Below are 20,407 nucleotides of genomic sequence, written 5' to 3'. Positions count from 1 at the left end.
TCTACACCATTACAGAATGCTGTAGATAAGCCCCTGATGTCAGTGCCAGCAGATTATATTCGAAAAAAGGGGTGACAGATTCTCTTTAAGGGAAAGAGCTGTGACAGTGACTGCAGCCTTTGATGACAACTCTTGAGTATTCCAGCATGTGCTGGGATTCTCAAACAAAGTGTCATGACAAAGGACATACGAAAAAAATAAAAAATAAAGCAGTTAGAGATAGAAGTGAAGAAACAAAATTTTTAAGATTAAAAGTATGCTGGAAACAAAGATTAGATTACACCAATAGAGAGATTTAGAAATAAAATAAAAATGTAGTTTCGGACAACTCCTTTAAGCACAGTTCACTTCATTCTACATGAAAGTTAACGTGCCCCAGCACTAAAAATGATAATACATTTTTAGTCATTACCTAGTGCCCTGGATTCTCTTTATTGTCTCCTTCGCTGAGATGGACATTCTGGTCTTCCTGCATCCACCTGGAAGTTGGCGTGCATGGGGAATGCAGTGATAAGTCTGAACCTGTATTTCAATTACTGCGTAGGCACAGTTTGGACCTACCAAGGCTCGCTATCCCAGTAGTCTCAATTGGGGAGACAGGAGGAGGCAAAAGGAGGGCATCAGGCAGTGTCATTATACAGTACATGAGAAATGTAGAGAGGTTCGCTTCAACAAACTCAATTATACTGTAGATATTTGAGCCATAATATTTCAGCTCCGGGTTTCTCAACCGACCATAGCATGTACTATTTTATAATACTTACATGTCTTCTTATGCAGAAGAGGGGCTTTTGGATCTTAGAGTTTAGTGCTAGCAGGCTTACTTTCTCTTTGGTATCTAATTAAACAATAACCCTGAGGGTAGGCAGATGAGTAGAGATGAGTAAATTTGTTCGGATTTTTGCCCCGAATCTGATTTTGACATATTTGGGTCATATTCAAACACTAGGCCAAATGTATGTCTTATGTTCGGTTCCAAACATATTCGGTGATTTCTACTCCCATTGACTCTAATGAAGCTCAGCTGTGTTCTACGAATATTGCAAAAACATATATTCGATTCCGATTGTATTCGGAACCGAATCCGAACAAATTCGCTCACCTCTAGTGATGAGCAAACGTGCGCGGATAACGTGTTATCCGAGCATGCTCGAGTGTTATCTGAGTATCTTGGGCGTGCTCGAATAACATCCTCGCGGCTGTATGTTTTGTGGCTGTTAGAGAACTGCAGCATACTGTATGTGGGGGTGGATTTCTTAAACGGGAAATCCCTGCATGTGTTCCGGCTGTCTAACAGCCGCAACTGCATGGATTCGAACATACTATCCGAGTACGCCCAAGATACTCGGATAACACATTATCCAAGCACGTTTGCTCATCACTACAGATGACTAGTAGGCACATGAGTAAAAGGGGTTGTCCGGCCTTAGGCTACAAGTCTGCAGTCACTATGTAACTGCAGATTTGTGAATCCTCACATTGTGTGCACTGCACGCTGTAAGGATTCTCCACTGCTGGGTGCGGCAGTCATGGGACCACAAGTATGTGATTTTCATACATCTGGTCACAAGCCAACTAGATGGGCGTGGCCATGGTCAATGCAAGTGTATTGAGTGAGGCCGGACCAGACTAGTCAGAATGTGGCTGGAAACATGCAAATTGCATACTTACTGTTAGATAACCGCCGCTCCCGGCACCAGAGAATCCTTATATCGCACAGTGCGTGCGCTGTGAAGATTCACAAGTCTGCAGTTACATAGACTCATTGTAGACTTTTAGCCTAAGGGCAGAGTCAGACGGTTGTATAACTCGGGCGAGAATTGCATCGCACTGCACTGACCAGCCCGGCACCTCTCCTGACCTGAGCAAGACAGCGTGATGGATTACTATGCAGCTGCAAAGCTCAGGTCAGGAGAGCAGACAGCAAGTACGAGTTTTACGATGCGATTCTCGCACGAGAAATACGGCAGTCTGTCTCTGCCCTAAGGCTGGACAACTCCATTAATTACAAGCACTTTATTCTAGCATATGCATAAAGGACATCTGAATGAGATAAGAGTTCAGAGGTACAAGGAGTTGCCAACACTTTAATGTAAGCAGAAAGATAAATAAGAATGTATACCTTAATAATTTGTATTTAGAAACAAAGGCCTTGGTGCAGTCTTGTTGTGTGCACTTGTAGGGCCTCTCTCCTGTGTGAGTGTATGAATGGACTTTTAATTTTTCAACACTGTTAAATGCCTTGTCACACAGTTGGCAAGGGAAGTTTTTTCTTGGTTTGGTTTCACCACGTTTACGCTTCCCTGAAGGGATTTTCTGGGTATCTCTTACTTCTGACAAATCACCGGGAATGACAGTGGCCATCGCAGTCTAAACCAGGCCTTCTTGTTGGACAACTGGCAATTGCCCAACTCCACTAAGTGACAGCGCTTTTGGTGGCTTCGCAAGTTCCATGTGGTCGGAAAAAAAAACAAATTGGGACTGAAAAAAGAAAAAAAATGATATAAAATAACTATGATATAATGGAGCTGTAAGCTAAGAAATGCTGATGTAAGCACTAGAAAAAAAATAAAGAAACCAATAAAAAAAGAAAAACTTTCACACACATAAAAGAGTATATTTGGTTCCAATCAAAGTCTAGAAATGTATTCATGATTAAGATATTACACAAGCTCTATAATACTAATGGTTATAAATACATAGACTTGTAATACAATACCATATACCGTATTTCTAGTCCTCACAAGGCATGACACATGGCAAAATATCTAAAGCTCTGTAGTATCTAACTAGGCATTGACCAAACACTAATCCATCCACCACCTATTTCTTTGGATTCCGCCATAAATGAGTACGTTTATTTCAAATGTGGAAAAACTACTGACTCAGGGTGCGTTTTCATTTATGATAATCGGCTAATGTGTGTTCCTAGGACAAACGGCCATTGTAAACTGGCTGATAAATGAGCAAAAAAGCTCCTTAGTAGGGTGAAATAATTTTTGAGCCTGCTTAAAAATAATCATTTACTATATAAACCATGCTTGCGAGAACAAAGATTGTTCTGTGCACAGACTTTCAATTACTGATCATTCTGTACGCATCGAAAGAGTGGTTGGTTTGTCTAAAAAGTTAATTAAATGACCGACAATCAGTAATCATGTAGTTGACCAGTGGTCGTTTAGTGCCATAAGTTGCCCATTGTAAATCAGTCCTTAAGGCTGTGGCTGGATCTCATTTCACATGGGAATAATTGAACAGGTATTTTACTACTTTATAGCTTATATGTAAATCTAGATTTAAATATTTTGTTAAAAACACTTAGAAAAAGTGCAATATATGATGATGGGTCACTTTCAATCTAGAAAAAAGGCAATTGCCCTTAGGTTGGCCGATGCTTGCTTGTTTGACAGCTATTCTTGCTAACCACCACACACTGGTGGAATCAGTGTGGCAAGCATGTGGTTGGTGTGGGGAGGCAAGCAAGTCGCTGGAGGACTCTTCTGGCAGTAGCTTGTGTCCATTTAGAATAAAAGGACCGAGAATGTTGAAATCCAAATGTTTGATTTTCTCCCCTGACATTTGTCATCAGCGGAAGATCTTCTACACGTCATATGGTAGGATGGACACTCCAAATTCAGTGGGTATGGCTGACATTAATCAAACATTTATGGCCAGCTTTTGATGCCTATGAACCAATCCAGAACCACTCATTTACCTTTTAAAACATGCTGAAAAAAATTTCCATTAAAAATTAACAGAGCTTTGTTTAGGGTATTAAATCCAGAGATTAGAAAAATCCCATGAGTCAGAGTTCTGTGAATCAGCAGAAGTACAAAACTTTAAGGACTCTGATGTAATCTACCAATAAAAATCTATGACATGTCAAAAAAGGTCAAAGTGTAAAGACCACAACAACATGATGTAAACAGATAAAGGACACGTGGTGGTGTGCGGTGTGGGAAAAAACAGCAGAATATGTGGTTGGCAGTGGGCCCTACAGCAGTTTTTCACTGCACAAATTGTACAGCTGCTCATCACACTTTTACTGCTTGTAGGTGCACCCAACTACACATAAAGATGCCACGGACATGTGAATTATCCTACTGTTGTAATTTATTGCATTTTATTTTTAGAAGTCATATACTACTTATGCACCAGACAACATCGGATGCAATATAAAATAAAGCAGAAGCAAAATTAAAAGACCTGATGCAAATAAAATTACCATGATCTAGAAATGACGAAAGTCTATGATAGGTAATCGATTAGGGTATGCACACATGCTGGGGCAGCCAAAGAGTTTTCCCAGGCGAAGCAGCTTCAGCGAAACGCTGGTGATCATTTTCCTGTAGCGGTTTCGCTGCTCTTGCGGCACCTCTGCCGCCTTTCCCTCTGTTCTGTTTAAAAGTAACCGCAGTTTTATATTTTATTTCATAAATCAATAGTACACATGAAAATAAGCAACTTTGTAATATATCTTAGAGAAATCTGCTTCTTTCTGTCAAAATTGATCAGTCATTATCAAAAATCTCAGTTCTGAGGTAAAATCTGTATTGCGTGAAGACAGCCTGTCTCATTACTGAGATAAGAGATCGTGACTGCTTACCATTGACATCACTGATTTATGAAATAAAAAATATAACGACGGTAACTTTAAGTACAGTGATCGGGTATCTCCTAGTGGAAGACGCCACAAAAATGAGCAGGTCACTTTTTTTTTTTTAAAGGTAACCTGTCATCCCCCCAGGGCGTTTTTCAATTAAAGAGCCACCTTCAGCAGCACTAAGGCTGCATTCTGTGAAGGTGGCTCTTCTTTTTCTGACCCCTAGTAACGCTGAAATATCAACTTTTATAAATAGCTCCTCATACCTGTAAGGTGTCCCCATAGGTAAGATGTGCCCCCCCTTTATCAACGCCTACCATCCGTCCATCATGCCTGTCCGGAGTCTCGGCGCCGCCCACCATCTGTCCATCATGATGCCCCTGTGTGTCGCTGCCTCCTCCTGTTTTGAATGCAGGTGCCTGCGCTGTGACAAGAGTTCTTGGGCATGCGCAGTGTGCGCTGCCCGAGAACCGACATCAGCCTATTGCGCCTGCATGTTGCTGAGGCCCCAGCCCCGCAGTGTGAATACATCATAACACACTGTGGGGCGGGATCTGGGGCCTCCGCAACACGCAGGAAGGTGGCTCTATTACTGAAAAACGCCCTGGGGGGGGGGTGACAGGTTCCCTTTAACCACTTCAGGGTTTCTAAACCCTGAAATGGATAAAATAAATTATACAAGACATTGCTGTGCACTATGTACATTTTATAGGATTCTTTTGCAACACATTTTCAGGCAGATTCCCTTAAAGATGCCATGTGCACATACCCTTATGGTACCTGTACAAGAGCAGATTTTTTTTCTTCCAGCCAAAAATAGGAGTGTGATCGAAAGAAGTATCTGTCTTCTACACTTTCTTCCAGTTTAGGTTAAACACTTGATTTTGGCTTTAAAAACTGCATGAAAAACCCTGAATAAAACCAGCAATGAAGAAAAGCAGACAGTTCTCATTATGTAACACTCATAAAAGTCTTTTCTCGTAACTCTGTATTGTGCGGTTCCTCTGTTAAAATTTTTGGAATAAACTGGCAACTGGATGTTTTAATTCATCCTGGCAGAAGGGGTATTCCTCTACACAGTCTGCCACGGTCTGCACCAATTGGATACTGTCAAAGTAAGTAGGGAAGGACATACTAAAATTGATACCATCTAGAGTTGGCCTTATTTATCCAAGTGAACTTGATATGTTCTCGAATTCTACAAACATCTGTATTGTCCAGAAGGTGGATTTATCCTCATTTGCTAGCCGCCATTTTGCTGAACCACAGATGGCAGACACAAGGTTAACAAAATATGAACAAAAACACAACTAAGACTCACCTCACCGCTCACTTCTATGGCCACCAGCTACATATGGTCCTCAGCACTTCTCACCACTGCCGTGTGCTGATTCCACAGGCCTCTTTACTGACGTCTGTATATACATGTCATTACGATTGAACAAGAATGTGCAGGGATCCTAGGGCCTGGTCAAGGCCAAAAGTCTCAGTGAAGAGGTTTCAGCATGGGGTAGTGGTGAGAAGAGGTCCCGAGGACAATAGAGGGACAAAGGGCAGCAAGGGTGGTTGGAGAAGTGAGCCGTGAGGTATTAACTGTTGATTTTTCTACATCTTATGATTATTCTGTTGTTGGGTCTATCCAGACCGTAAAGTATAATATGGCACATTCAATTTGCAAAGAATAAATTGACTGTAAATTGAAATTCACATTAAAAAGTGCACAATTCATCTAATCTGAATCTCGGAAAATCCGCTCATGTCTAATAGCACCCCATTGTCAATATAGCCATACATTTTCAACATAATATCACAATAACAGCATAACACAGTGTTCTAATGGCAGTATGTAGTAAAACAAAGATATTTGGAGAGGTGAGTTTCAGATTCACTTTAACTGGCTGATTTTTGGATATCATGAGAGAAATTAGCTTCACGTTGTCTGTCACATTTGGTTGAGTACATTGGTTATTAATACTATCCTATTAAGAGAAACAAAAATCATACTTAAAAATTTTGTATTTGGATAAATTCCGATGCATTCACACCTGGATTCGCTTTAGCTTGTTACTGGTTTTAACCTGTCCCACTAGCACTTCTTGGAGGAGACCAAACGGTAGAAGTTTCCATTTTCTTAGATCTGTAATAGGAAAATAAGCACATTTTATATCTTGGAAAGAAAAATATTCATTAAAAGCAAAATTTTACAAAACGGAGAATGTGTATTGCTAATAGTCATCTTCCAACCACATAAAAAAGGATGTCAAACAGAAAAGGGCCACTTCAAGCCCTGTCACAATGAGGTCAATAAATGAGCGTGAAAGCATATTGGTCATCAAAAGAAACAAACAAGCTACCCACCTGAATTCTATTTACCCTTCTGTAGGGACATAGAATTTTTACAAGCTACAAAAGCTATGATCAGACGTCTAAAAATCAATTTAAAGCGATGATTTTCTTTAGTACCTGTAAAATACTGTGTACATTATTTATATGTTTCTTTCTTCTTCTCTTTTTCCTTTCTCTCTTTCCTATATTTCTTTTATCTAATTTAATATACATATATTTATTAAAAAATTCTTCTTCACAACAGTAATAGAAAACCCCATTTGAATTCACTTTGTGCATGTATGCACGCAGGGGTGTATTTATACGTATGTGTATATGCATTTGTATGTATGCATGTATATGTGTGTGTGTGTATATATATATATATATATATATATATATATATATATATATATATATATATCTCGATTGTGATAAAACACTCCGGGATCGCCTTTGCTGGGGTCAAAAGTCACATGCGTTCAGCATGAAACTCAGGCGCAGAGCTGGGATTCGGGTATATCTGACACTGGGACAGGTTTATTAACGGTGAAAGCAATGCATAAAGGAAATAAAACATAAAACAAATCCATGCCTGTCCGGCACTAACTAAACAAAATACAACCTAACTACCAACAGGCGGGCTTCTCCCGTCCAGCCAAACCACAGTTGCAGTGGGCAGTGCTTCCACTCACGTGTGTCTCTCACACAGACAGGCTCTCGGTGTTCCCAGGTTGAGACACTAGAGTTCTAGTCCTCTTCCTCTCTGAAGAGACAATTTGCATAATTAGCATATTTCCCAGAGGAGCATTGCGGCTTTAAGTCTCCTCACCTCGACATGCTTAGCATGTCATTCTCCGCAAGGAGGAATGATACTTCTTGGATATCGGTCAGACGCCTCTCTCTCAGCCAAACCAGATTCTCCATTTGCAGACACTGTGTTTCGGGGTACTGCCCCTCATCAGTGCAAAGTGGGAGATCTGGTTTGGCTTTTATCCTAAGTCATGTAACTAGGCTCATTAAAGGGTCAACATTGACTTTTAGGATTGCTACCTCCAATAGGTGGCACTAGAGTTCTAGTCCTCTTCCTCTCTGAAGAGACAATTTGCATAATTAGCAGGTTGAGACACTCACACAACCACCTGGCATCCTTTTATATCCGCCTCCCATTATTCATTAGTAACCAGGTGCGATACTGACCAGACTAGGCCACATAGGAAAGGTATCTGGGCGAGATATACCTGCCCTCATCCACTATGCCCACATGATTCTCACATATCCCCCCCTCTGCTCAGACCACTCCGGTCGAGCAATGACACCCGCCAAACAGTGCACTCGGGACAGGGCATCTGCATTCCCCATCTGTACCCCTGGGCGGTGCTCCACCGTAAAAGTGTAGGCCTGCAGGGCAAGGAACCACTGTGTCACCCGGCTATTCCGTTCCTTGTTCAAGTGCATCCACTTGAGAGGTGCATGGTCAGTGATCAGCCTGAACTTTCGGCCCACCAGGTAATATTTGAGGGCCTCTAGAGCCCACTTAATGGCTAGGCACTCTTTTTCTATGACTGCATACTTTTGCTCATGTTTGTTCAGCTTCCTGCTGAGATAGAGGACTGGGTGTTCCACTCCGTCCCTCACTTGTAACAGTACGGCCCCGATACCGGTATCAGAGGCATCCGTTTGTACCACAAACTCGCTGCAGAAGTCCGGAGTCACCAGTACTGGTTGAGAGCAAAGTGCCCGTTTTAGGCTATGGAAGGCTTCTTCAGCCGCTAAACTCCATTTAATCATGACGGAGTCTTTCCCTTTTGTAAGATCCGTCAGGGGGGTAGCGATGGCTGCAAAATTGGGTATGAACCGGCGATAATAGCCGGCGATCCCCAGAAAGGCTTGCACCTGCTTCTTGTTGACAGGTTGCGGCCAGTCCTGAACCGCCTGAATCTTATCGAGCTGGGGTTTAACAATACCCCTCCCAATTACATACCCCAAATACCGGGCTTCTTCTAGCCCGATGTGACATTTCTTGGGGTTCGCGGTTAGACCTGCCTCCCACAGGTCGTCAATCACAGCTTGTACTTTCTGGAGATGAGTCTCCCAGTCCAAGCTGTAAATGACAATGTCATCCAAATAGGCCGAAGCGTACCGCCTATGTGGCCTCAGGACTCGATCCATCAGTCTCTGGAAGGTCGCCGGTGCCCCGTGCAGTCCAAACGGCATATACACATACTGAAATAAACCTTCCGGCGTAGCAAATGCCGTCTTTTCTCTGGCAGCCTCAGCCAGAGGGATCTGCCAATACCCCTTTGTTAGATCTAGGGTCGTAATATACCGGGCTTTTCCTAACCGATCTATTAACTCGTCGACCCGGGGCACAGGGTAGGCATCAAATTTTGAGACCGCATTCAGTTTCCTGAAGTCATTGCAGAACCGGATGGTGCCGTCCGGTTTAGGAATTAGCACAATCGGGCTGGACCAAGCACTGTGCGATTCCTCAATGACACCTAACTCTAACATTGCCTTCACTTCTCGGGAAACGGCTTCACGGCGCGCTTCCGGGATTCGGTAGGGTTTTACGTGAACTGTGACACCAGGTTCCGTTACGATGTCATGTTTCATTAGCGTAGTCTGCCCGGGTTTTTCTGAGAAAACTTTTGGTTGTGAAGTAGAAACTGCCTGACCTCAGTCTTTTGCTGCTCCGAGAGAGTCTCTGCAACCCGTACTTCCGGTACGGTATGCGAGCAGACGGGACGGGCCAGCTCCGCTGACAAGGCAGACCGATCTTTCCAGGGTTTTATCAGATTTACATGATAAATCTGTTCAGGTTTCCGTTTACCTGCCTGGTATACTTTGTAGTTTACTTCACCAACTCTTTCCTTAATCTCAAAGGGGCCCTGCCACTTTGCCAGGAACTTACTGTCCACCGTGGGGACCAGGATCAACACCCTATCTCCGGGTGCAAATGTACGGATCTTGGCGCCCCTATCATAGATTCTTTTTTGGGCTCCTTGAGCCTGCATCATGTGTTCTTTGACGATAGGCATAACAGCCGCAATACGGCCCTGCATTTGTGTGACGTGATCTATCACCGTTTTAAACGGAGTGACCCGACCCTCCCAGGTTTCTTTTGCAACGTCTAACAGTCCACGAGGACGTCGGGCGTACAATAACTCGAAAGGCGAGAATCCCGTGGAAGACTGGGGTACTTCCCTGATGGCAAAAAGCAAATACGTAAGTAAATAGTCCCAGTTCTTCCCATCCTTGTCTATCACCTTTCTCAGCATCTGCTTCAGAGTTTTATTGAACCGTTCGACCAACCCGTCTGTTTGAGGGTGATACATGGATGTGCGTAACGGTTCGATTTGTAACAATCGGCAGAGCTCCTTCATTACCCTGGACATAAAGGGGGTCCCCTGGTCGGTGAGTATCTGTTTTGGTATACCGACCCGACTAAACACATGCACCAGTTCCTTGGCAATCGTCTTGGTGGCCGTGTTACGCAAAGGGATGGCCTCCGGGTAACGAGTGGCATAATCCAAGATGACCAGGATATGTTGGTGTCCACGTGCAGACCGTGGAAGGGGCCCAACTAAATCCATCCCAATCCTCTCAAACGGGACTTCAATAATAGGTAGGGGTACCAAAGGGCTACAGAACCGGGGCTTAGGTGCAGAGGCTTGGCAGTCAGGACAAGACTCACAATATACACGAATATCGTGATGCATGCCTGGCCAAACAAAACAGTGTAATATCCTTTCGGTGGTTTTCTGGACTCCCAGGTGACCTCCCATCACATGTCCGTGGGCCAGGTCCAGCACCTGCCGCCGGTAGGGTTTTGGCACGACTAATAGTTGCACCGTGTCTTCCCCCTTTTTCTCTCTGATAGAGTAAATCATTCTCCAGAACCATGTAAGGATATGCCAGCATAGAGCCAGGTTCTACGGGTACCCCATTTATCACTTTTACATTTGTCCTAGCCTGAGAAAGGGTAGGATCCTTTATTTGCTCGCTTTGGAAGTCATCTTTCAGAACTTCTAAATCCGGCAAACGGGGAGGTGGACGGCTGTCGGCCTCCTCCTCTTCACCAGTCTCCTCCGTATCACCTGCCATGTCTGAAAACGGGAACTGCAGGTCATTTCCAGCAGACTCTTCCCCCGAGTCTTCCGGGAACACCTCTTCCAGGGGTTCGGGACCCACACGTGCCCTGGGAGAAGAATCATGTACACTATTACCCTGGGGTATCAACTGATTCTCCCACAATTGCCAGAAGTGGGGAAAATTCTGGCCCAGGATAACATCATGCAATAACGCCGGGACGAGTCCCACTTTATGTTGCACAGACCCATAGGAAGTAGTAATGCATATGACCGTGGTGAGGTACGAACAGGTGTCTCCATGCACACACGTTACAGAAAATTTGTCTGATGGTCCAGTCGGGGCTGACACCAGACTGGCCTTCACCAGAGTCACCACACTTCCCGAGTCTAACAATGCCACCACATTTTTTCCATCAACAGTTAAATCACACAAGTATTTTTCCACATCCTTTTGACCAGCATTCACACTCACTACCATAGACATGCGGTTTTTAGAGTCTGTGACGTCGCACTGCATGGGTTCAGTAGTGAGCGGACAGTTCGCAACAATGTGTCCCATCTCTTGGCAGCAGAAACACCTAACGGGCCCCTTGCTTAGACCATAGTTCGTTACTCTCGGCCTCGCAGTGCGGGCAGTCCCGTTTTCCTCCCCCCACTGTCTTAGGGATTTTTCCTTCTCCCCTACTCCCAGGAACAGTCTTACTGGTTCCACGTGGAGACGATGAAGAACGAGGTGAGGTAGCGTCGTCTCGGAGTCCTTCCGCCACGGAGTAACGTTCAACCAGATCCACCAGTTGATCTGCCGTCATAGGATTTCCATGGCTTACCCACTTCCTCAGGGCTGGCGGTAGAGCTCTCAGGTACTTGTCCATGACGACTCTCTGGATTACACTGCCTACAAGTAGTATTCAACCCCCTGCAGATTTAGCAGGTTTGATAAGATGCAAATAAGTTAGAGCCTTCAAACTTCACACAAGAGCAGGATTTATTAACAGATGCATAAATCTTACAAACCAAAAAGTTATGTTGCTCAGTTAAATTTTAATAAATTTTAAACATACAAGTGTGGGTCAATTATTATTCAACCCCTAGGTTTAATATTTTGTGGAATAACCCTTGTTTGCAATTACAGCTAATAATCGTCTTTTATAAGACCTGATCAGGCCGGCACAGGTCTCTGGAGTTATCTTGGCCCACTCCCCCATGCAGATCTTCCCCAAGTTATCTAGGTTCTTTGGGTGTCTCATGTGGACTTTAATCTTGAGCTCCTTCCACGAGTTTTCAATTGGGTTAAGGTCAGGAGACTGACTAGGCCACTCCAACACCTTGATTTTTTGCCTCTTGAACCAGGCCTTGGTTTTCTTGGCTGTGTGCTTTGGGTCGTTGTCTTGTTGAAAGATGAAATGACGACCCATCTTAAGATCCTTGATGGAGGAGCGGAGGTTCTTGGCCAAAATCTCCAGGTAGGCCGTGCTATCCATCTTCCCATGGATGCGGACCAGATGGCCAGGCCCCTTGGCTGAGAAACAGCCCCACAGCATGATGCTGCCACCACCATGCTTGACTGTAGGGATGGTATTCTTGGGGTCGTATGCAGTGCCATCCAGTCTCCAAACGTCACGTGTGTGGTTGGCACCAAAGATCTCGATCTCTGTCTCATCAGACCAGAGAACCTTGAACCAGTCTGTCTCAGAGTCCTCCAAGTGATCATGAGCAAACTGTAGACGAGCCTTGACATGACGCTTTGAAAGTAAAGGTACCTTACGGGCTCGTCTGGAACGGAGACCATTGTGGTGGAGTACGTTACTTATGGTATTGACTGAAACCAATATCCCCACTGCCATGAGATCTTCCCGGAGCTCCTTCCTTGTTGTCCTTGGGTTAGCCTTGACTCTTCGGACAAGCCTGGCCTCAGCACGGGAGGAAACTTTCAAAGGCTGTCCAGGCCGTGGAAGGCTAACAGTAGTTCCACAAGCCTTCCACTTCCGGATGATGCTCCCAACAGTGGAGACAGGTAGGCCCAACTCCTTGGAAAGGGTTTTGTACCCCTTGCCAGCCTTGTGACCCTCCACGATCTTATCTCTGATGGCCTTGGAATGCTCCTTTGTCTTTCCCATGTTGACCATGTATGAGTGCTGTTCACAAGTTTGGGGAGGGTCTTAAATAGTCAGAAAAGGCTGGAAAAAGAGATAATTAATCCAAACATGTGAAGCTCATTGTTCTTTGTGCCTGAAATACTTCTTAATACTTTAGGGGAACCAAACAGAATTCTGGTGGTTTGAGGGGTTGAATAATAAATGACCCTCTGAATAAACTTTTCACAATTTGAAAAAAAATTAAACAAAGAAATAACATTCTTTTTTGCTGCAGTGCATTTCACACTTCCAGGCTGATCTACAGTCCAAATGTCACAATGCCAAGTTAATTCCGAATGTGTAAACCTGCTAAATCTGCAGGGGGTTGAATACTACTTGTAGGCACTGTATCTCTGGCGCTGTCAACACCTCGGGTTGTAGCCACTTCGTCACGTGGATCAGGTCGAACATCTGTGACCGTGGTGGTTTATCCGGCTGATAAGTCCATTGATGCACTCTCTGTGCACGGACAGCGTTTGCCACTCCCAGCCGGGCCAAGATCTCGGCTTTCAGTTTGTCAAAGTCCTGCGCAGCTTCAGGCTCTAAGTCATAATAAGCCTTTTGGGCCTCACCGGAAAGAAACGGGGCAATCAGGCCGGCCCATCGTGCCTTCGGCCATTTTTCTCGCACCGTCGTCCGTTCAAACGTGGTCAGGTATGCCTCAACGTCATCTTCGGTCGTCATCTTCTGCCAGTACCGACTCACGTGAATCACTCTCGACTCCAGGTTAACCTCAGGTAAGCTTGCCAGGCGCTGCGCCACCTGCTGGAGAAGCGAACGATCGGTAGCTGTCATGTCCACCAACTCCTTCAGCTGGGCCATCATCACCCGATTAGCTTCTTGCTGGACGGCGGTGGACTGTACCAGCGCTTTCACCACGTCCTCCATGCTCATGCTTCCAACGTGATGCCCGCGTTCTCCACCACAATGTGATAAAACACTCCGGGATCACCTTTGCTGGGGTCAAAGGTCACGTGCGCTCAGCATGAAACTCAGGCGCAGAGCTGGGATTCGGGTATATCTGACACTGGGTCAGGTTTATTAACGGTGAAAGCAATGCATAAAGGAAATAAAACATAAAACAAATCCTTGCCTGTCCGGCACTAACTAAACAAAATACAACCTAACTACCAACTGGCGGGCTTCTCCCGTCCAGCCAAACCACAGTTGCAGTGGGCACTGCTTCCACTCGCATGTGTCTCTCACACAGACAGGCTCTCTGTGTTCCCAGGTTGAGACACTCACACAACCACCTGGCATCCTTTTATATCCACCTCCCATTATTCATTAGTAACCAGGTGCGATACTGACCAGACTAGGCCACATAGGAAAGGTATCTGGGCGAGATATACCTGCCCTCATCCACTATTCCCACTATATATATATATATATATATATATATATATATATATATGTACATATGTGAATGTGTGTATATATATATATATATATATATATATATATATATATATATATATATATAATGTGTTTGCATCATCTCATATATTCAATATATAGTCTCATCATCCTATCCTTCATTAGGGGTAATTATGGGTATGTTTGGTATTTCACTTTTTTTTTGGGTAGCGCTACTTTGATAATGTGTTGCTTCTATACATAATATAACTTTATGTTCTAATTCCGATTTTGGCATATGTAATGCCCCACTTCCGTCCTAGCTCACTCATAAATATGCCCCACTTCCGGCCGCGCCTGCGCTCTAGCTACAGGAGCTACCCTTCCGGTGCTGTATATTATCAGTGCCCTACTTCCGTCCTGATTGAGACGGCGCATGCGCAGAAAGGCCCCCGTAGCGCGCACACACCTCTGCCCAGCTGAATTGCATTAATCAGTCACACAACATATAAAATGACCCTAGTTTGGAAGCTAAACACATGCATACCTCACAGACTGCGGCGCAGGTCCCCTTATCGCTTTTCCTTGGCACAGGTTGGTTTTGAGACATTATACATCTAGCGGTCACTCTTTCCTTTTATACTTACTTTGTTTCTTCTTTTTCTTTTCTCTCCTAGAACTGAGACTTCAATATAAGTTCACACAGGTATTTTTTCCCCCTTTTTTCTTTTATTCTCTTTCCCTTTTTTTACTCTGTGCTCGATGTATCAGAGTACCTCATGGCTGCATTAGGCTGTTTGTTTTTTCTATGGTTATATTGTTCATACATTATGACCTTTATCTCTTTTACAGTATAAACTCAATATCGGGATTTTTTTCTGATGGTGGATTCATGAAACCTACTTTGTTTAGTATATTATTCATTGCTGTGAATATGTCTTTCTGTAATGCAGTGGTCCCCAACCTTTTTTGCACCAGGGACCGGTTTCAAGCAAGACCATTCTTCCATGGCCCGGCAGGGCGGGGATGGAGGTGTGGCAGGGGCGGGGCTTTGGTCATAAGGGGGCGGGGCTATGGACACGGTTGTAGTGTAGCAGTGCATACTTATAATTAAATAACATTTATAATGTGACTCAACTCACCATAGGTTTTGAATAAGTGCTCCATCACCCCCTTCTTCCCATCATTGCCTTCACCCCATCACTCCCTTCTCCCCATCATTGCCTTCACCCCATCACTCCCTTCTCCCCATCATTGCCTTCACCCCATCACTCCCTTCTCCCCATCATTGCCTTCACCCCATCACTCCCTTCTCCCCATCATTGCCTTCACCCCATCACTCCCTTCTCCCCATCATTGCCTTCACCCCATCACTTCCTTCTCCCCATCATTGCCTTCACCCCATCATTGCCTTCACCCCATCACTCCCTTCTCTCCATCATTGCCTTCACCCCATCACTGCTGTCTCCCCATCATTGCCTTCACCCCATCACTCCCCTCTCCCCATCATTGCCTTCACCCCATCACTGCTGTCTCCCCATCATTGCCTTCACCCCATCACTCCCCTCTCCCCATCATTGCCTGCACCCCATCACTGCCGTCTCTCCATCACTCCCCTCATGGCCTTCTCCCCATGTCCCCATCTCCTCCAGGGCCAGGCTACACAAACACAGACCAACACACACACAGACACACACACACACAGACAGACAGACATACACACACCACCTCTCTCCTCTCACCTGCCCGCCGCCCGCGCTTCCTCGCTCTGACACAGCAGTGGCCACGCGCTCCTCTCTGTGTCAATCAGAGACAGGAAGTGCGGGCGGCGGGCAGGAAGCTGGACGGGTCCTTGCAGCTCCGCTCCTGCTATTCCCTCTTGCAGGCAGCGGAGCTGCTTGGATCGCTCCCTGGCCGCCGCTAAGAACTGCTGCGCGCCGCCCCAGCCCCCGCTACGCCACTGATCGCCCCTGGCTCCCCTTGTGTCCGCGGACCGGCAAGGGCACTGCAGCGGCCCGGTGCTGGGCCGCGGACCGGCGGTTGGGGACCCCTGCTGTAATGCATATAAGTCTGATTTGTCATATACTGTGTCAGTCAATACTTTGTAAAAAATTTTGTTTCAGAACAATAGTTAATTTTGTGTATTGTTATGTTTTATTTAGATAACACCCTTGATATAGGCCGGTTTGGCCGAAACTTTGGGTTTCTGCGTGACTGACATTCATGTATTACAATAAAATTGCATCATTTGAAAAATCCAATGTTTTAGCCTCAGGTTTACTATATTATCATTATTTATATACATACATATACACGTACACACAGGGTACCCCCCTCCCAAAAAAAAAAAACCCACAAATTGCCTATTTTTTTTTTTTTTTTATTCACGTTAACATCTCGAAAACATTAATCCCCTTTAAAATACAGTCCACTGACATGCACTTGTCCCAATGGTTTTTCCATTGTTTAAAACATTGTTATATTGTTCTGTACCAATGTTGTTAGGAGCCGCCTGCTATTTTTCTTCACCTCTTCTACGTCCTGAAAATGCTTTCCCTTTAGGTTTCTCTTCATTCTTGGGAATAAGAAGTCGTTGCAGGGGGCTAGGTTAGGAGAGTAAGGAGGGTCAGAAACCGTTGTCAGGCGGTTATTTGGCAAAAAAAATTTATTTTCACCGCTACGCGGGCATGTGCGTTGTCATGATGATGCAGCCTGTCCCCCAACCACCACAATTCAGTTCGTTTTTTTTTCTCACTGCCTCATGCAATCGCTTCAGCACCTGCAGATAGTAAAGTTGGTTCACTGTGGTGCTCTGAGGAACAAACTCTAAGTGAACAACTTAATTGATGTCGAAGAAACAAACCATCGCGGACTTCAAGTACGATTTCACTTGCTGAACTTTTTTTGGTTTGGACAATGAAGCGGTCTTCCATTGGCTGGACTTATGTTTTGTTTCAGGATCATAGGAGTAACACCAAGATTCATCCCCTGGGATGACTTGACAAAAAAAAACAAAGAAAAAAAAAAAAACAAGGGTAAACCCTCTTACTCTCTTGACCTAGCCCCCTGCGATGACTTCTTGTTCCCAAGAATGAAGAAAAACCTAAAAAAGGTGAAAACATTTTTTAGGACGTAGAAGAGGTTAAAAAAATTAGCTGGAGGCACTTAACTGCATTAGTTCAGAAGAATATAAAAAATGTTTTGAATGGAAAAATCATTGGTACCAGTGCATATCATCTAACCGACAGTATTTTGAAGAGGATTAATTGTTTTCAAGATGTCATCTTTAGTGATGAGCGCAAATGCTCATAACTCGCGTTTGCCTAGGGTGATATGGTATTCACAGAGTATCGCGGGTGCTCAAGTGACATGTTCAAGTCCCTGCAGTTGCATGTTCGTGGCTGTTAGGGTGTGTGCAGACGCTGCGGATTCTGCTGCGGATTGATCCGCATGGATTTTGCAAAATCCGCAGGTCTAAAGATTAGCCTGCGGTTTATCACCTCTACAATGGAGGAGATGGTAAACCGCAGCGGAATCAGCAGAAAGAATTGACATGTCAATTCTTTCTGCGGATTAGAAACCGCGGAAAAATCTGCACCGTCTGCACTGCGGTTTTCATTTCCCATAGGATATTATGGTACTGTACACCGCAGCAGAAACTGCTGCGGATCCGCAGGGCCAAAACCGCTGTAGATCCGCAGCGTGTGCACACACCCTTAGACTGCAACAAAACATGCAGGGATTGCCCGTGTCTGTCAGACAATCCCCACATGTTTACGGGCTGTCTAACAGCCTTGAAACATGAGGCTGCAGGGACTCAAACATGTCACTCGCACACCCACAACACTCGGTGCATACCAGTGCACTCGGCAAACTCTAGTGACAAGCAATTACACTCGCCACTAGTTTTCTTGACATAAAATATAAATAATTTTTTTTTGGTCACGCCTTTGTGTATATACACAAAGATTAAAAATTCAAGCCACAACATTCTGAGTAATCAGGGAACCATTAATTATTCTCAAAGCACAATGGATATCTGCTTTATATACGGTGTCTTTGGAAAAAAGGACAATTTCTATATGCCTTTTTCTATCCTACTGAATAGATTTGGCCATATGGACCCGTTCTGACAGGACCCTCCTCATGTAACGTCATCATAGATCATAAGAAACACTCTAATACTGAGACAAAAAAGTATTCTAAAAGTGATATCTTTATTGGGCAATCATAAAAACTATATTTGAAAGTTTTGAGCACAGACGCACAGCTTTTTCTGTCAAACACGTACCATGTTATTTTTTGCGCACTGATTTTTGAACTTTTGTGAATTCTTAAAATTCACATTTCTGCATAATTTTGAACTAAAACCATAACATTTTCACTCAAGTCCTAAAAATAGAAAACAAGTTAAAAATATTAGGACGTAGCCATAAATTGAGGAAAATCATCCAACATCACATCTGTGAGAGGCAAAAATTCGGGAACCTTTGCGTTTAGTATCTGGCGGGCAGCAATAATTGCATCTAAACATTTCCAATAATTGCCGTTTAGTCCTGCAAATCAGTTTGTAGGAATTGTGTCCCATTCCTCCATACAAAACAGCATTAACTTTTTTGGTGGGTTTTCGCCAACAAGCTGCTCACTTCAAAAACATTTGTATAGGATTATGGTAAGGACTTTGACTTGGCCATTTCAAACCTTCAACTTGATTCTTCTTTAACCGTTCTTTTGTAGAAAGACTTTTCATTTGTGCTTTTGGTTGTTGTCTTGCTGCATGACCCACATTCTCTTGACATTCAGCTCATGAACAGATGTCCTCACATTTTCCCAGGGCTGTGAAATCGGAATAAAAATGGACCGACTCCTAAAATATATACCGTATATACTCTCGTATAAGCCGGCATGGTCTCTGCAGCCCCCCTGCTTCTCCCGGTCTCAGGCTCCGTCCTTCAGTGGTCACATGGCACCGCTCATTAAAGTAATGAATATGCGCATATTTATGACTTTAATGAGCGGTACCACGTGACTGCTGAAGGAAGGAGCCTGAGACCGGGAGAAGCAGGGGGCTGCAGAGACCGTTCCAGGAGGGGGCAAGTATAAGCTATATTCACCTGTCCCCGGTCCATCTCTGCACGCTGCTGTCCTCTCCGCCGCGTCCTCTGTCTGTGATGTTCAGGTCAGAGGACGCAGTGACGTAGATAGTGTGCGCTGCGCCCTCTGCCTGAAAGGCACTGACAGAGGGACCCGGCAGACAGAGCGACGCGCAGCCATGGAGCGGGAATCGGGAAAAATAGTCAGTGTCGGGGCCCCGAGCCAGCGGTGACATCAGAACCTGTCACCGCCTGCTCATGACACTGGCACCGTGCCCCCTGTGATGAGAGGGGAGTATGTCATTTTTTTCTTATATGCAGCGGCAGCATCAGCAATATATGGGGGCATAATCTACAGAGCATCTTAAGGAGCATAATTATGGAGCAGCATATGGGGGCATAAGCTATAGAGCAGCATATGGGGGCATAAACTATAGAGCAGCATATGGGGGCATAAACTATAGAGCAGCATATGGGGGCATAAACTGTAGAGCAGCATATGGGGGCATAAACTATAGAGCAGCATATGGGGCATAATCTATGGAGCAGCATATGAGGGCATAATCTATGGAGTAGCATATGGGGGCATAATTATGGAGCAGCATATGGGGGCATAATTATGGAGCAGCATATGGGGCGTAATCTATGGAGCAGCATATGGGGGCATAATTATGGAGCAGCATAAGGGGCGTTATCTATCTAGCAGCATATGGGGACAAAATCTATGGAGCAGCATATGGGGGCATAATCTATGGAGCAGCATATGGGGGCATAATCTATGAAGCAGCATATGGGGCCATA

The 20,407-nt window shown here is 44.6% G+C and overlaps 1 protein-coding gene across 2 annotated transcripts in view; it reads right to left on the bottom strand.

The window, feature by feature from the left end:
* Positions 1 to 20,407, bottom strand: part of PLAG1 (PLAG1 zinc finger) — an 88,255-nt gene that overhangs the window by 9,236 nt on the left and 58,612 nt on the right. The window contains exons 2-3 of one of the 2 annotated variants that reach the window (XM_073583974.1): positions 6,608 to 6,740; positions 2,123 to 2,481 (exon numbers count right to left, since the gene is read on the bottom strand). In XM_073583974.1, coding sequence (XP_073440075.1) covers positions 2,123 to 2,364 — 242 coding nt within the window. In that variant the 5' untranslated portion in view covers positions 2,365 to 2,481; positions 6,608 to 6,740. The remainder of the gene's footprint in view (positions 1 to 2,122; positions 2,482 to 6,607; positions 6,741 to 20,407) is intronic. The other variant, XM_073583973.1, reaches the window with a different exon arrangement.

Source organism: Dendrobates tinctorius, unplaced genomic scaffold (assembly GCF_039654945.1).
Source record: "Dendrobates tinctorius isolate UK_male_01 unplaced genomic scaffold, ASM3965494v1 ptg000082l, whole genome shotgun sequence".
NCBI lineage: Eukaryota > Metazoa > Chordata > Amphibia > Anura > Dendrobatidae > Dendrobates > Dendrobates tinctorius.
The sequence above is the reverse complement of the archived record's forward strand: the minus strand, read 5'-3'. Positions and strand labels throughout refer to the sequence as shown.